Source organism: Pan troglodytes, chromosome 3 (genome assembly GCF_028858775.2).
Source record: "Pan troglodytes isolate AG18354 chromosome 3, NHGRI_mPanTro3-v2.0_pri, whole genome shotgun sequence".
Lineage (NCBI taxonomy): Eukaryota > Metazoa > Chordata > Mammalia > Primates > Hominidae > Pan > Pan troglodytes.
In genome coordinates, this window is record NC_072401.2 from 157,671,210 (window position 1) to 157,689,807 (window position 18,598).

Genomic DNA, 18,598 nt, shown 5'->3' on the forward strand with positions numbered 1-18,598 from the left:
CCTTGTCCTGTGTCAGCTTAGCTAAATTAGAACTGCATTTCCCAGCATTCCAATTCTTGTATATATGTGAGTTTCACTGTCGTGCAGGAGCTGTGGTAGCTCACCCACACTGCAATCCATCTGCTGACTCAACTTGCTGGTATCGGGCAGCAGCCAGGACCACAGCTCCTCCAGCTCCTTTGTGACCTTTTCCTTCAGCTTCTTCAAATACTGGGTTAGGTAAGAGCGCAACCTGGTAAAGATGACAGCTATCCTGCAGGTCATTCACACTATCAAGATTGGAGGTAGTGAAAAAGAGACCTACATTTTGAGCTTGTATTTGTTTCCCCGACTTCATATCCATTTTCCCTTCCTGCTGGCCCTGCTTACTTCAACCCCAGCACAAAGAACAGGCGAAAAGACTTACAAAGACTGCTTAACCAGCTCCTGCAACGAAGTGGGGCTTAATCCCTAGAAAAAAAGCCCTTTATTCTGTCATTCATGGTGATTCTGTTTCTCCAGTTAGGTTCTAATTGTTACAGCCACTTGATGGTATGACTTAGCAAATTTTTTTTCATTTCCTTCTGACTTAAGTTTCCTCTCTTGTAAAATCTGTATAACCTACCTCAAAGTGTTCTTCTAATGATTACATTGTTTTTCTTAAAATTTTTAGACACCTGCCTGGAATATAGTGAGTGTTAGGTAAGTACTTATTAAATAAATGATTCATTCTGGCCACCAAAGCAGAAGTAATCTATTTAACTTAACGACTGTATCACTTTCTAATTCTCTTATCTTGCCGGGCAATTTTGTTCTGCATTCCATATGGTTCTTCATTTGCATGCCTTCCATTCCTTTGCAAACATGATGAGGACTTTCATATTTTAGATATTATAAATTTTGAAACTGAACAAATGTTCTCTCTTTAAATTGACTGCTAAAAGCATAGAACGGAATGCATATTCCACTCTTGGTAAGTATATGGTATATGTGGTTTATATGTCATACCTGAACCTCCTTTGTGTCCCAGATTTTATTTCTATTTTGCTTTATATTATATTATCTTATTTAATATATAAATATATATCTATATGTGTGTGTATATATATACATATATATAAAGAGAGAAGAAAATAAAAATATTTACTCTAAAAGATATTTTTTGACATATTTTGAAATGGCTGCTGCAGGGTCAGCTAATGGAAGTGGCCTTGCAAAGCTGTCTTTTATGTGGAAAATTTGCATCTGTAGAAAACGTCCATTAATGCAGCCGGGCCTCCTCTTGCTAGGCATTTGCTAGGTATAGGAGAGATTGAGATTCTGACACCTTTAAAAGTCTAAAAATAAACATTTGCCATCTTGTCTCTCTGAAGAAGTCTTCATCTATATAACAAGGTCACCTTTGCTAGTCAAGCCTCTTCCTTTCTCCCTACTATAACCTGTATAACCTGTCTTGGTGTTAAAACCTGCTTTCAGTAATGTTCTGAGCCCACATTCTTTCTATAATCTCAAGATGATAAATAAGCCTCTGTATCCGGTTGGGATGTTGGGCTTTATTCTGAAGGCTCATGTGTATACACATTAAATATCATTGTAAGCCTTTTCTTCTATTAATCAATCTGCCTCATGTCACTAATTTTTCAGCCTATCTTTAGGGGGCCAACACCCATGGCCCCCACAATATATACATATAATTTTTCTTTCAAATTCAAGCCATATTAAATCCTTTCTCAGTCAAGGTACGGCATACACAAAACACAAAAATGGAGAAACAACCTCAAGCCAACATTACATACTCTTTAAGAGATGAAAAACTGTTTTCATAGTCAATAACTAATATTGTAGCTTGCTTAACTGGCTCTGATCCTTGCAAAGCTAGCCCAGGTCCTAAAACTCTGTAAATATCCTCCTCGGACTTCCTGATTCCAAGTCACTATTGGTCGTGTCATGGTGGTATTCTGTCTAACTACAGTACATCTAATAACCTTGCATTTCTTGGTCAAAAGTATTTCTTGGATCATTAAGGAATTAAGAGTTTACATCAGGAACAGATTTTGGCAGAAGTACAGTGTAAACCCTATATTGAGAGATGGACCTCCAAGCTACTTCAGGTTTCCAACTCCCAGTGACAGACAGGTTCCCAACAATCTGCTCCAAAACCCTACAACTGTGAAATCCTGCACAGTCAGAGCCAGTATTCCCTGAATATATTCATTGGATTATATTCAAAATGATTATGCAGAGAAATAAAGGAATTACTATACATATGGGAGCAATGAATACAATCTACAAAAAAGTTAAATAGGAGGGCATCTTAAAATATTTTTAAGCTTTTTTAAATTATACTAATAATATTTCAGACCATGAGAGTAATTTATATAGATTAATTAAACTTAATAAATAAAGCCTAACAATATTAAGCCAAGGAAGAAAATTTTTTGTGAGAAATATTGTTTTGCGTAAAACAAAAGTGTTTTGCACTGAGTTTATTTTCAATTTTATTTTATTTTTTGAGACAGAGTCTCAATTTGTTGCCCAGGCTGGAGTGCAGAGGCACGAACATGGTTCATTGCAGCCTTGACCTTCTGGGCTCAAGCAATCCTCCCACTTCAGCCCCCCACATAGCTGGAACTACAGGTGTACACCACCATGCCCAGCTAATTTTTGTATTTTTTGTAGAGACAGAGTTTTACCATGTTGCCTGGTCTGGTCTCAAACTCCTGAGCTCAAGCAATCTGCCTACCTTGGCCTCCCAAAGTGCTGGGATTATAGGCACTAGCCACTGTGTCTGGCTTATTTTCAATTTTAATTTGAACTTCAAAACTCTTCTAAGTTTTCCTTTCAAAAACCTTGCTTAGCTAGAATTTGCCTTACTCTAATTTAACACAACTTGTAAGAGCCTAGTAGAAGAAAATAACACCAAAAATATATTAATTTGTTTAAACAATTTAACATCTGCTAACCAGTTATTAGATATGTCCTTCTTACGTATATCAATGGTTCTAAATGTACTTCTCCAAGTTATATGACCCAAATAAGTAAGTTTCATCTAAAATCCAAGTTGATGCCTGACTCAGGCCTTATTTGAGTCCTGCCAAAACAGATCCATTTCTCGTACATTTTACAGATAATTTTATGGAGAAGGAAAATGAGGAACAATGTCTGCCTTTTGTATTCTTCTTTGAGCAAATTTTAATGTCTTACCATTCTTTAATTAACTAATGAAACCTTTGTTATGTCTTTATATTTGTATGAGAAGCAATGATTTTACCTTTGGTTAAAAATGCTTGAGCAATTTTTTCTTGCATCAAACAAATTTGAAATAAACAAAGAATCACAGTGATTATAAACATGAAGACCCAGTATATGAGTTAGTCATAAACAATGGATCAAATAGCATCAGTAGTCACTACATCCAATTATTATTTCTGATTTTAGTGGGAGAAAATAAAATTCTGAAGTTTTTACCAAATGAATATAAATTTTTGATGAATTTTGTTATAAAGATATTTTAGTGAAAATTTTAGACACAAAGACATTTGAAAAGCACTAGAATTGATACCAAAGAACCAAGTCACAAACAGTATTACAATTTCTGGAATTTTTTGTGAAATGTGACTTTTTATGAATTTCTGCCAATTGTATTCTTAGGAGTTTGTCTTTCTGTTTGTATAACCATTGCTTCATGTGAAAGAAACTTTTGAAAATTAAAATTAATAAGTGTTCTTTAATCAATTACAAGTAAAACTAGACTAATATGGCTGTGCTATGGAACATCAATACATGGATAAAGTTAATTTTGATGAAGTCATTGACAAATATTCATAAAGAGGCTAAAAAATGGAAATACAATGCTATTATTCATTTCTGTGTAAAACTAAAGAAAATGTCTGAGGGGAGCCCCAATCATTTTAGAGGTTTATTTTGCTAAGGTTGAGGATGAACCTGGGGAAAAGAAACAAAATCACAGAAATATCTGTGATCCATGCTTTTTCCTAAGAGGGTTTGGAGACACAATATTTAAAGCGGAAAGCATGGGCAGTAGGGGAAAAAGGAAAGAACTAAAAGGGGAGGGTAGATAATAAAGGCAAGCCGTTGCATTCTTTTGAAGCTTTGATCAATTTCACTGAATTTACATTTTACCTGTGAAAGGAGTGGGTAGTAGAATAGTCAACTATGTGTTTGTCTGGTGCTCAGTGAATCTTCATTTTTATATAGGATAAAGTAAACATAGACCAGAGGAAGAAGTCAAATACACATTTGCCTCAGGTGAGTAGAGGGATGACTTCTAGTTCTATATTTGTCCTGTACCTGTGAAGATAAGCTGTTGATTTATATTCTCAGGGTGAAATTCAGTACAACTTCACTTTACAGTAAGGATCTTGGGGCCCGCAGGAGATTTTCTGTGAGAAAATTGTAATAGAGGGCCCCTGAGAAGGTATGTGCCTTCTATCTTTGCGGTTATCTATTTAGGAACAAAATGGGAAGCAGTTGTGTGTGACGCAGTTCCCAAGCTTAACTTTTCCCTTTGGCATAGTGAGTTGGGGGTCCTGAGATTTTATTTTACTTTCACAACTGGAACAGATTTTTAAAACTTTAAAAAACAAAAATATGTCAGTGTCCAAAAAGTATTAATGCATTACTTTTTCTTATTTTTGTATTGTTTATTTTATTTTTTAACATTTTTATTGACATGAATATATAGGCCATTTTCATTATTTGTTTGATTTCATGACTATTACCAAAAAAATTTTGTCATATAGAGGAGGGAAGTATTAAAAAGGGATCTCTGACATACACTTGGTATAGGGTCCTGGTACCGATTGTGAAAAGTAAACCCTTTCTAATAATCCAAAGTCACTTGGCAAAGTTTCTTCATCTCAGGTGTCCATTTTCTACTCACAAGGTGGTTAAACAAAAAAAGTATAGAAATTGGGATCTATCAGCAGACCTGTCCAGTTTCTAACTTGGTAAACTCTAATTAAATTACAGTGTTAAGCTTTACTTTTCTTTCAAAAGAATTAGAGAAAATGCAACTTAGAACAATGGGCTTCAAACTAGAATGTGCATATGTCTGAGTGTTCTCCTGCACAGAGAATTTTAAGGAAATAAATGTTCCCATCCTCTTTTTACAATGGTTCTTCTCCCATATATAGAAAAGTGTTAACTTGTCACCCATCACAAATCTTAACACAGAATGCATACTGGTGTGTAACAACCTCAGGGCTCCTAATATAGGCATACAAATTGTATTTTGCTTCAGGGGAAGACTCCTTTAAAAATTAATCAAAGCTCCTAAAATCTTGTCTTGGCTTGTCATACACATATTTGTAGCTAGGGTGAAGTTCTGCGTTAGACACAGGGTATTTGGCCCTTGCTTAAGACTGAATTGACAAAGTCTTAAGTAGAATAATGAAAGTTGTTATTTTAAATGTAACTAGACTATTTGTTAAGGCTTCCACATTTTGGGTTATTTGAATATAATCCACAGATAAAAATTAAAATGATTTCTACTGGTGTATTTTAGTCAATAAAGCAGTTAAAATTTCATGAAAATATATGAAATGTTTATTCCTATTACAGTAAATCCTTATCCTATTTTATCTCATAAATGTAATGATATATAATACTTATGTTTGTGATAATATAATTTGATATAAAATACAATATTTTTCACCTCCTAAAAATAATAAATAAATATACTTAGGGTTATGGCTAAAAATATAGACATAAGCAAGTTAAATACACAGTTTTTCAAATTTTTTATATAGCACATTAACTAAAATATTTGAAGATCATTGGCTCTGAGAACTAGAAAATAGCTTGAGTACTTTTCCTGATCTGTCATTAATTTGCTGAGCAATGCTGAGTATAATGTTTAAAGTGGGAATCCAAATTATCTTTCTGTAAAATTATACTTTGGGAGCTGGAGATACCTTCAATGCCTGTAAACTGATATTGTCTTAATTTTTTGTTCCCTAAGGAAGAATAATTTTCTTATAATTAAGAATTTTCCTGTTCTATCATTATAGCCTCTAAAATATTAAATCTTCTTTTGTTGGTCTGGATACTTATATCTAACTGAGCTAGGATATATTATCTTTTTTTCAATGTCATCTAACACAAAAGCTGTAATCATTGATTTGAGATTTGAGCTATGCAAAATGGATTAGGTTTCCATACCAAAAATTATAAAAGTAAGGTTATTAAGTATTTTTAGACTTCTTTTTCTTTTTAATTTAGCTGTTTACAGTTACAACTTTCCCTATAAGCACTGTTTTAGCTGCATCTCATAAGTTTGGTATGTTGTGTCTTCATTTTCATTCATCTCAAAGTATTTTCTAATTTTTTTTGTGATTTCTTCTTTGACTTCTTTGTTATTTAGGTGTGCATTGTTTAATATTTACATATTTGTGAATATCCCAAATTAATTTTGATTATTGACCTCTAATTTTATTCTATTGTGATTGATAAACATATTTGAATAATTTAAAATATTTTCCACCTACTTTACCTTGTATATGGCCTTGTATATGGTCCATTCTAAGAGAATGTGCCAGGTGCACATGAGAAGAATGCATATTTTGCTATTGTTGAGTAGAGTGTTCTAAGGATGTTTGCAAAGTCTAGTAGGTTTATAAGGATGTTTAAGTCTTCTATGTCTTCTATTTCCTTGTTTATTCTCTGTCAAGTTGTTCTATTGATTACTAAAAATGGAGTATTGAAAAATCTAACTATATAGGTTCACTTATATCTCCTGATAGATTGATCATTTATTCAACATAAAATGACAATTTTTTATATCAGGTAACATATATTACTTTAAAGTCTATGTTGTCTGAGATTAGGATATCTACTCTAGCTTTCTGAAGGTTGACATACCTTTTTCCATTCTTTTACTTTTAACCCACTTGCATCTTCAAATCTAAATTGTGTCTCCTGCACACAACATATAGCTGGATCTTTCTAAAAAAATCCATTCTGATAACCTTTGCCTTTCAATTGGATTGTCTAATCCATTCTAATTTAATTTCATTAGTAATATAGTTAGATTTGCCTCTGCCATTTTACTTTTTGTTTTCTCTATGTCTTATGCCTTTTGTCCTAAGTATACCTTGGCTTGTGGCAAAACCTTATCAATCTCTGCTTCTATTTCACATGAATTTTCCCTGCTGTATCTCTGTGTGTTCTCTCTTCTCCTTATAAGAACTTCAGTCATTGGATTTAGGGCTCATCCTAGTGCAGTATAACCTCAACTTATGTAATTATATTTGTAATGACCCAATTTTAAAATATGATCATTCTGAGGTTCCAGTAGACTTGAATTTGAGGAGATACTATTTAAATGTTTCTTTTTTAAAAGAAAAGTTTGCCTTTTAAGATAAATATTTTTCACCAGTTATGGTTGGTTTTGAAGGGGATAGAGTTTATGGACTTCCTCACTTTGCCATTCTGGAAGTAATATCTACATTTTATTTCAGTCAAGGATAACTGCAACCAATCTCTGTTTTTGTTAGAGCACATGCTACTTAAAACAGTATGAAGCAATAGTATTGAAAATCATTTTTTGGGGGGAAAGGATTGATTTGTTTTGACTTGTTAGGACCCTTGATACATATCTTGAGTTCTCAAAATATTGACAATCATACAAACGGGCTATAACATCTATTATATATTGAGCACCTGTTCTAGAAGTCCCCCAGGAATGAAACACAATGGAGTACTTATTACCTTATCTAACGTAACAACAAATATGTGAAGTAGATGATATTATCTCATTTTATAAATATGAAAATTAACACTAAGAAGACTGAGTGGCTTCCCTAATAGCTAAGTGGTGAGTCTTAAGAAGCCCTCCCTTCCTCAGCAAAAATCCTATGTATGGTATTTCATGCTTCACCACAGGCAATTACAAAGCATTGCCTGGAAGCCTAGTGGTGGAAAGTTGTCCTCCTCTTAGCAGATTTGGTGTACAGTCAATGGACTGCAGGTTTCTGGAATGAGTTGCAGTCAAGGACTCAAGACACTGGCAGTAGAGCATTGAATCAAGTGTAACCCTTTTCTAAGCTCAGGGCTCTTTGCAGCCGCACTGATCACAGACCCATGGAGTTGGCCTTGCCTCTACTACATTAAGTAGCTCATCATATGTACACCAGAACATTTTATATCGTTATGTGTTTGCAAAGTAGTTCCCTCTTCCATTTCTTCTTCATCTCCACTTAAAACGCTGTAATCATCTTTTAATACCAAGATTTCCATAACACCCAAGATGGAGACTATTAATCTGTTCTGTGGGATTTCAGAGCCCTTGCACATTGTTTTATTTTGTTTTGCATTTACCATATTGCACTATGACTATTGATGTTTCTCTTTTCTGCTAATTAATGAACTTCTAACATGCAGGGATCAAGACTTTTACATCTGGCTGGGCACAGTGGCTCACATCTATAATTTCAGCACTTTGGGAGGCTGAGGCAGGTGGATCGCTTCAGCCTAGGAGTTTGAGACTAGTCTGGGCAGTGTAGTGAAACCCCCATCTCTTTTACATCTATTTAATGATAGGATTTGGTATGTTACCTAGAATATGATTGTGGAAGGAAGGAAGAAAAGATGGAAAATAAGTGAAAGAAGAAATTAATGAATTCTTTGCTCCCTTAAATTTGTGCTTTTGAGTGCAATTTAAGTGCAATTTAATTCAGTGGTTTTACATATGATAATTTCCACATGAGAAAACTCTTTGTCAGTCATCCAAGAAAGATTATACTAGCAAATTTATAGGAACTAATTATTTTTAAAAAAGTAATTTTTACCTGTTCAAATTACAAAATGTCACAGCTGGGAACTCCATCTTTTCCACATATTGAACCTCAATGGACGTTGTGGTTGGCCATGTGAAGTAGTTGAGCAAGCGAATGTAGATCTGCCATGTCACAAGTGAGACTGAGCCCAGAACCACCACCAACCAGAGCACCCTGCGAATTTTGCTCCGGTTCTGAACAATATTGTGTATCCCATGAAAGGAAGTGGAGATGGCAAAGTCATGGTCAAACTTCTTTCGCTCAGTGGGAGATGGCAGTGGTTTCTTTGAAAGGCAAAGCTTTATCTTTTCTAAGAGTCCTTAAGGTTTTGCCCATAAAATGATTAAACAAAAAAAAGTAATTAGGAAACCTTAATGCTATCTGTAAAAAAACACAACTCACATAATTTAAAGAGGTGACTCTTTTTACTTGTAATTCATAGAAACTAAAAATTCATCTTTTGTTGCATGATTTATTCAGGAATCAAGAAGTGTAAGTGTTGGCTACATGGGTTTATTGAGAAGATGCTAATGCTATTCATAGAATGGCTATTATTAATGTAAATGTATTAGTGGTATGGTATTAATAAGTGACTTCCAGCTTTAAAACCAAGTTGGTTACAACAACTCATAAACTTTAAATATTAACTCTTATTTTTAAAATGCTCTTTCTCTCTGAAAGTCCTTTAGAAGTCATGAACAAAATGAGGCTGATTCCTCTGACAGTCCTAAGTATGGCTAAAAGTAATCTGTTCTTAACTAATGTTTGTCCTATGGTGGTATAATTTATGGTAAATGTAACTTTAATTCTCGTATTCTTTAATGTACAGCTATTTTATATTTTGTTGGTTGTTTAGTCAGAATGTTCAGTGTTCAGTTGTAGTATTAGTTAAGTAAGCTATTTTCTACCTCTTCATGGAATTAATTCATCATTTCAAGTCTGTCAGGAATCAATCAATAATATTTATTGATATTTATTGGTAAGAACCAGGGAAGGTAACACTAAATTTTTTTGGCAATATATGATATGTTGACAATTTTATTTTGGTTAAATTTCTTTCCATTTGTTCATAGGAGAAGAGGCAATGAACCCCTTTGTGGAGGGAAAGGTTCAATATAGTTAAGAGCATGAGATGGGCTTCACAATGGAAGATCAGGCTTCCGGTCCATTCCTCGCCTCTTACAACCTGCACAACTTTAGCCAAGTTTCTTAGTCTTATACCTTTTCTGTCAAATGGCAGCAATGGTATCTGCCTTATGAATTTGTTGTATTAAATTTGTTGATAATACCTGGAGAGAGCTTAGCACATTATCTAGATCATAATAAGTACTCAAGGATATTAGCTATTTTTATTATTCTGCTAATGTAGTGGTGATGTGGTAAATAGTAAAATATTCAGGAATTTTAAAAAGCTTTAAAAGTATCTTAAAAAATTAGTTCTTAATGGCTTTATATATGTTCATAATTAAGTGAATTAACTTTTATATCCTTTGCCAAAATAATACTTTTGGAATATAGGTATTCAACTATCCAGCATTAATTTACTTACAAGACGTTTCAAGCTTCATTTATTATTAAATCATTATTTAATACAACATAAATAACGAATCAATTAGCTAAGCTTTTTATTCAGTTATAGGACATATGCTATAAAAAGGTGTCTATTAACATTTTCTAAGGGAGTCCATTTCATTCACTTACAAATTATATTATTATTATTTTACAAATTATATTATGATTATTATTCACTAAGCAGGATAGCTTGTATTAATATGATTAGCTTGAAGTTGGACTAAAATCTTAGAATAGCACCATTATTAATGTTGTTTTTAGTATAAAATTAATGAACATGTATCAAGTAACTGGCATAATCCCAGAGAAAAATCAGAAACAAGAAAAAAGTTATTGTTACTAATTAGCAAAATATATTTAAATATGCTCTTTTGTGTATTCTTTAGTCATGACTTGCAAACATATGTGAAGAATTTACTCTGATAAAAGAACAACTCAGTGTCTGGATAACTTGTACCATTCCTACAATAGGGATCAAAACTATTAGAAGGGGAAGACTAATGTAGTAACTAGTTACTGACAAGCAAAGTGTGGCTAGTTGCAAGCATTACCCCAAAACATTTAACTTTCAAGTTTGCCTGTCAAAAATCAACCCATTTAATATACAACTAATCCTTGACAATTGGTTTGGCCGTTCTGGAGTAATACCAACTATTTTCTAGTGTTTTAATAGAGTTTTTTTATTATTGTTTTAGGTAAATGTATGACTGTCAGGAAGATTAAAATTGGTTGAATAAATGGCCCACTAGTTTGCAAAGCAGAAACTTCTTACTCTCCTGACTGAAGTATATACAGTGTCATTATGACAACTAGACCTTGCATTGAGTGCTGATCAACATAGAAGCATTTTGAGGAACATCAAATCGGCTTTGTTACATTTAAAAAATAAAACCTGCAGGCCCAGGATAAATAGAAACCAAAAGAAATAAAACAAAACAAAGAAACAAAATCAGATTCTGGCATATAGTAATATTTTGAAACTATTTTTGAGTCCCTCATACAAATAACTTTTTTTCTAAGTAAAACTATTCATTTTTAAAACTTATATTACTTGTATTGTGTTCAAGTAACATTGGAAATCAAATTTCACAAATGAAGAAAAAAAAATCTCTCTTTTCTTACTTCTGGCCTCTAGAAATGAAAACTATTACTGCTCTGAGGAGTTCACTCTTTACTCACCGTTCTCAGCATATACTTTTGATTTTTCTGTCTGCTCCATTTGTGATTTCAGTTAAGCAAGAGTCCTCAGGGTAACCCAATTTTCATCAATAACAGTATTCATTTTGTGGCCTTTATATAAAATACAGCAGTTGAGGTTGTAAAACATGGAAGCAATTTAAATGTTTGTGTTGCTATGTTTTGCCTCATAAAGCACATAATCTGAAAACCAAAAATGTTGACAGAACCAGGTATGGGCATTTATGGACTGATGAGAAGCTAACCCAGAGTGATTTCATGAGTGAAAAGCAAAAAGTATCATTAGGAAACCATTTTCTCACAGTTAAAGGGACACTTCCTATCAAATATCTGTAGTTTAGCAGCAGCCACTGACCAGGCTAGTTGACACTCCAATGACTCACCCGGGAACGTCTTCTTAGCTTTTCTTTTTACCTTTGTCTTTATTCAACTTCAAATCAAAACGCAGCTGGAATAAATTTTTTTTTATGGGAAAGGTGTCTTCCCTTGTCGGTGTTTCTTTCTTAGTAACAGAAGCTGTTTCTAACAGAAATAATAGCCAATAAACATGACAAAATAAAACACCAAAAAATATCTGCTCAAGAATAAATGATTACTGAAAACAACTTACTAAAACATAAAGTCTAATTATTTTTATATGAACACTTTTGGAAAATTGTTAGAATTTATTATATTGAATAATAAATGGAAGAATGTGCATTATTGTGCATGAATGGCATCATCTCTTGACAGAATTCAGTGATTGCATGTATCTGTACCTAATAGAGCTTGTTAGACTCACCATTTTATAAGCATCTCACCATTAATCATCAGTATGATTATGTATATTTTGCATATATTTGAAAACTTGTAAACTCAGCACTATAAGTTCAAACTAGTCTTATACGGAGGCAAACTAATTCCAAGTGATGTAAGTAAGGAATCTGGCTAGAGGTCCTCAGTTATCACAGTAAAGATATCAGGAATAGGATAAATTTCATGATATATGAATTTCTCCATTAAAGAGCTCTTCTTTGGGGTTAAATTATGTATTATTCTGTTCTCACACTGCTGATAAAGACACATTCAAGACTGGGTAATTTAGAAAGAGGTTTAATTGACTCACAGTTTCACATAGCTGGGAAGACCACGCAATCATGGTGGAAGGTGAAAGAGGAGCAAAGTTGCATCTAACATGGAGGCAGGCAAGAGAGTTTGTGTAGGGGAACTTCCCTTCATAAAACTATCAGATCTCTTGAGCCTGTTTCACTCTCATGAGAACAGCATGGGAAAGACCCAGCTCCATGATTCAATTAACTCTCACAGCGTCCCTCCCACAGAACATGGGAATTATGGAAGCTATAATTAAAGATGAGATTTGGGTGGGGACACAGTCAAACCATTTCATTCTGCCCCTAGCCCCTGCCAAATCTCATGTCTTCACATTGTTCAAAGCCAATCATGCCTTCCCAAAAGTGCCCCAAGTCTTAACCCATTTCAGCATTAACTCAAAATTTTGTAGTCCAAAGACTTACCTGAGACAAGGCAAGTCCCTTCTGTCTATGAGTGTGTAAAATCAAAAGCAAGTTAGTTACTTCCTAGATACAATGGAGTACAGGTATTACGTAAATACACTCATTTCCAAATGAGAGAAATTGGCACAAATAAAAGGGCTATGGGGCCCATGCAAGTCTAAAATCCAATAGGGCAGTCATTAAGCCTTAAAGTTCCAAAATGATCTCCTTTGACTCCATGTCTCACATCCAGGTCATGCTGATGCAAGAGGTGGGCTCCCATGGCCTTGGGCAGCTCCAAACCCTGTGGCTTTGCAGGGTATAGCCCCCTCCTGGATGCTTTCATGGGCTGGCATTGAGTGTCTGGAGCTTTTCCAGGTGCATGGTGCAAGCTGTTGATGGAGCTAACATTCTGGGGTCTGGAGAACAGTGGCCCTCTTCTCACAGCCCTCTTCTCACTCTTTGTGGGGGCTCCAACCCCACATTTCCCTCCTGCACTGCCCTAGCAGAGGTTCTCCATGAGGGCCCTGCCCCTGTAGCACTCTTCTGCCTGAACATCCAGGTGTTTCCATATATCATCTGAAATCTAGGTGAAGGTTCCCAAATCTAAATTCTTGACTTCTGTGCACCTACATGCTCAACATCACATGGAAGCTGCCAAGGCTTTGGGCTTGCACTCTCTGAAGCCATGGCCTGAGTTGTACCTTGGCCCTTTTAGCCATGGCTGGAACAGCTGGTAAACAGGACACCAAGATCCTTAGCTGCTCATAGCAGGGGGACCCTGGTCCTGGCCCACAAAACCATTTTTTTCTCCTAGGCCTCTGGGCCTGTGATGGGAGGGGCTGCCATAAAGGTCTCTGACATATCCTGAAGACATTTTCCCCACTATCTTGCTGATTAACAAATAATAAGAGGAAAGCAAGCTTCTTCTTAAACTTATTTGCTCAAATTTGTTCCTCTCTTCTATGATATTTAAAAACAATAAATGTATTTGCTCTTTCTCACACAAATCTGGTAACTCCTCATCTCTCTTTTACTTTAAAATTAGCTTTTAAACACTTTTCTCCTTCTGTCTTTAGCTTTGAAAGTACTTCATTCTCACTTCTACCTTATTACTGATTTTGGTAAATTTAAATTCCATCTTCTCTGTTGAGTTAGGAAATCTTCCATTTTCCTTCATCTCCCCTAATTGAAATCAAAGCCAGTATCCTCTTCACAGTTATACCTTGCTTCTCCTTTGTGACCTCAAGTTCCTTAACTTTCTAAGATATCTCATTAAAAACAAATATGGAAGTGCCCACTTTCCTTCCTTCTACTTCATCTGGTCATTAAAGTTGTTTTGAATAGCAAATGTGTTTGACAAAGGTAGATTTTCATTGAGAGGGACTTGTAAAAAAAAAATAAGAAAAAAATTTAAAAGATAGATTTCAAATTTTCTTCCTCTCTCCCATACCACCCAAATACCTACACACATAAGGTAGGTAATTACATGACAAAACAAAACCCAGTGAAAATCTAGAGTTCTGAATAATTATTATCCAATACCTCTGAACAGGTAGCATCAACAATAACAAGAAAAAAAAACTACCTATTAGTGTTAATAAATGCAAAGGATGAAATTAAAAAGCATGCATAGAAAAACAATGCAACCAACTTTTATCTGACCCTGCATTTGAAATTAGAGCCTAAGCAACATTAAAAACAATATGCAGTGTCTAGAGGAGTATATTCTTTCTGACCCATTACCAGTTATATAGACACATAAATGTGTGTTGGTCAAATATTTCCTGTTAATTCTATTTTTAAAAAATCTTATGTGTTTTAATACAAATTTTGATTCTGTTAAATTGGCATATATCTAAAGGTATAAAAATCTTTGACTAATACTTTTTAATTTAGCTTTAAATTAAAATTTTATATTTTATTTTCTGTTGGTGATACATGACCATTAATAATGATATAATTAATCTTTTTAGATTCAGACAAACAAGATAGTGCCTACAAGGCCTGCAAACAAAGACAATCTAAGGAATCTTTTTTAAAAACCTGAAATAGATATTTTATTCTTAATCTCAGAAGGAAAAACCAAAGCAACCTCACAGCTTAGAATGTTTTTAAAGTAATAAATAATTCAGTGGTGTCTTGCTTTGGGTCTGTAATAATACAAAAGACAGAACTAATAGGGCCATTTTCTGTTATGGACTATGCATAAGTGTTGTTGGTTAGTGTTTTTATTACAATATTTTTATAGAGCTCTAGGTGGAAGAAATTAGCCACGGTATATCTATTCAAAGCAAACAAATTCATGCATCTGAAATAATTCCATGTAGTGAGGAAAGAGACTACAAAATATCAAATCCAATACTTATTATCATTCCCCACCCTCATCTATTTAACAATGGAAGCTCAGAAATAAGGAGAAAGAATGGAAGTTCTACAAAGGAAGGACTTTTTGCCTGTTTTGTTTGTTTAGCTATCCAACTGCAAAGAAAAATGATGCTCAATGAGTGAGTAAGTCCGTCCCTGGGCTGGGCGTAGTAGCTCACACTTGTAATCTGAGCACTTTGGGAGGCCAAAGTGGGGAGATCACGTGAGGTGAGGAGTTCGAGACCAGCCTGGAAAACATGGGGAAACCTTGTCTCTACTAAAAATACAAAAATTAGCTCGGCCTTGTGGTGCACACCTGTAATCCCAGCTACTCAGGAGGCTGAGGCATGAGAATCACTTGAACCCAGGAGGCAGAGGTTACAGTGAGCTGGAATCAGACCACTGCACTCCAGACTAGGTGACAGAGCAAGATTCTGCCTCAAAAAAAAAAATTTTTCAAAAAAAGAAGTTTGTCCTTTTTATTGCATATTATAATGAAAATTATTGTAATTTTTCAAACATTTTATTTTAAAAAGTGCAAACTTATGGCAAAGTTACAAAAATTGTACAAGGAATACCCACATATACTTTACTTTAATTCAATGATTTTTAACATTTTCCCACATTTGCTGTATCTTCATTATTAAATGTATGAACTTCCCATCTCTTAAGCAGGATATCCTCCTGCACAAATACAATATAGTGATCTCATTTAGAAAACTTAACTTTTATACAGCACTTTATGTAATATGCAATTCATATTCAAATTTTCCAAATTCTTCCTCAAATTAAATTTATGATGTTTAATTTTCCTAATCCAGAACACAATCAAGAATCACAGCTGACATTTAGTTTGCATGTCTATTAGTCTCCTTTAATCCAGAAAATTTCCCTAGACATTAATTAATTTTTTATTTATTTGTCTTATCATTACATTGCTATTTTCAAAGAATCCATCTCAGAGGCTTTGCAAAATGCCTCTCAGTTAAGAGTTGTTTTCTTCTTCATGATTAAGTTCAGGTCAAATACCTACAATAGGAATAATGCATAGGTGATATTGTATCCTTCACAGTGCGTGTACATATCAGGAAGCATGTGATCTCAGGTTCTCCTATATTTGGTGACAGTAATTTTGATCTCCTGATTAAGGAGATGTCTGCAAAATTTCTACTTTGTAAATGTATCTTTTTCTTTTTGTAACTAACTAGTAATCTGTAGAGGCAATTATTTTAGGTTAGAGTATTTTGTTCCCAATCTTTCACACAATGTTATTAGCATAAATCAATGAATCCTGTCTGAAATAATTACTTTTATGGTGTTTCAAGATGATGACTTTTCAGTTTCTAGCATTCTTTCTATATTTATTTGTTGGCACTCATGTGTATAAAAGAAATTCATCTTCTGATGTTCCTAATTTTTAAATGTTTTTAAATGTATTTGTGGACTCATGGATTATTTCAATATTTTATGCATTATAACCTATGCTGTGGTTACTCATTTAAGAAATTCTTCAAATTGGCACCTTTTCTAGAAGGACTAATTAAAATGAGTTTACTCATTGTATTAGTCTGTTCTCACACTGCTAATAAAGACATACCTGATACTAGGTAATTTATAAAGGAAAGAGGTTTAATTGATGCACAGTTCCACATGCCTGGGGAGGCCTCATAATCATGGCAGAAGGTGAATGAGGACAAAATACCATCTTACATGAGAGCAGGCAAGAAGACGTGTGCAGGGGAACTCTCCTTTATAAAATCGTCAGGTCTTGTGAGACGTATTCACTGTCATGAGAACGGCATGGGAAAGACCCACCCCCATGATTCAATTACCTCCCGTCAGGTTCCACCCATTGTTTTAGAAAAAAAACCCCAAAAAACCGGGTTCTTGTCACAGGACCAGAAAACGTTAAGCACACAGACACTTTGAAGGGTGAGGGGGAATGGAATTTATTGGATGAAAAGGAAAACTAACTCTCACCAAAGCAAGATAGAGTCCTGTTAGCAGGTCTCCCATCTCACAGATTGAATCCCAAGTTCCCACCCAGGAACAGGAGAGGCCAGGCTCCTCCCCACTGCAAACAACATGCACTTCCAAGGTTCCATCCCATCCTCCCAGTGCACAGGTGGGCACTATTCAGAAAGAATCAGTCAGGAAAGGGCAGGCTTCATCGGGGACCAGCAGTGTGGTTCTTCAGCCTTCAGGTTATCTTAGGCTTGAAGGCAGGGTTTCACTGGGGGACCCTTGGCTGCCTCCTGTCTCTATCATTTCCCCCTCTAAAGAAGTATACCTAACTGCCGTTGGAATAAGGATAAGGACAAAGACTCATCTGAACTGCTTTCTGCTGACAGGGGGCACTGCTTGGGGAAAACGGCAGTCAGAGCTCCCTCAGAAGCCTATCAAAGGGTCCCTGGCAAAAGGGGCCCTCATCCAAGTCTCCAGTTGCATGAACGTTTGGAGTTTGATTGCCTGAAGGTGAGAAACAAATCAGGTTATAGAAAACATGTATCAAAACAAAATGGGGGTGGGGGTGAGGACAGCTAAAAAATTCTGAGGCCTTTTACCAGTTTGCACAGGGAGAGAGAGGCCAAAAACCTAACTGGTAAAAAAAAAAAAAAAACTTTTACCCTTTAGCCAGCATGTCAGGCTTCTGGGTTCCCTTCCCCTGAGCCCAATCCTAAGCAAACTAGGTTAAAGTTTGAGAAATTAACTCTCCCCAGTTTGGAGAATGCATCTGGGTGAGGTGTCCCATAGTACGGAAACACAATTACCTATCTGTGAAGAGAGGACAGAGGAGAAACACGAAAAAAGAAGGGTCTTTTTTTTCAAAGGGGTCCTAGAAACTCAGGATGCATTTGAAAGGGGTACAGATGGCCGGGTGCAGTGGCTCATGCCTGTAATCTCAGCACTTTGAGAGGTCAAGGCAAGCAGATCACCTAAGGTCAGGAGTTCGAGACCAGCCTGGCCAACATGGTGAAACCCTGTCTCTACTAAAAATACAAACATTAGCCGAGCATGGTGGTGCATGCCTGTAATCCCAGCTACTCGAGAGGCTGAGGCAAGAGAATTGCTGGAACCCAGGAGGTGGAGGTTGTAGTGAGCCAAGATCACGCCGCTGCACTCTAGCCTGGGCAACAAGAGTGAAACTCTGTCTCAAAAAAAAAAAAAAAGAAAGGTATACAGACTAATGAT

The 18,598-nt window shown here is 35.2% G+C and overlaps 1 protein-coding gene and 1 long non-coding RNA gene across 2 annotated transcripts in view; one reads left to right on the top strand and one right to left on the bottom strand.

The window, feature by feature from the left end:
- The window catches only part of ASIC5 (acid sensing ion channel subunit family member 5), a 36,396-nt gene extending 24,777 nt beyond the window's left edge, over nucleotides 1-11,619 (bottom strand). Inside the window, exons 1-2 of the mRNA XM_001139934.4 lie at nucleotides 11,529-11,619; nucleotides 8,790-9,096 (exon numbers count right to left, since the gene is read on the bottom strand). Coding sequence (XP_001139934.1) covers nucleotides 8,790-9,096; nucleotides 11,529-11,568 — 347 coding nt within the window. The 5' untranslated portion in view covers nucleotides 11,569-11,619. The remainder of the gene's footprint in view (nucleotides 1-8,789; nucleotides 9,097-11,528) is intronic.
- On the top strand, nucleotides 87-16,929 carry LOC107974452 (uncharacterized). Its single transcript, XR_001717247.3, has 4 exons — nucleotides 87-219; nucleotides 653-681; nucleotides 4,198-4,248; nucleotides 9,851-16,929. It is a non-coding gene; the product is annotated as an uncharacterized LOC107974452 (long non-coding RNA).
- The last annotated feature ends 1,669 nt before the right edge of the window (nucleotides 16,930-18,598 follow it).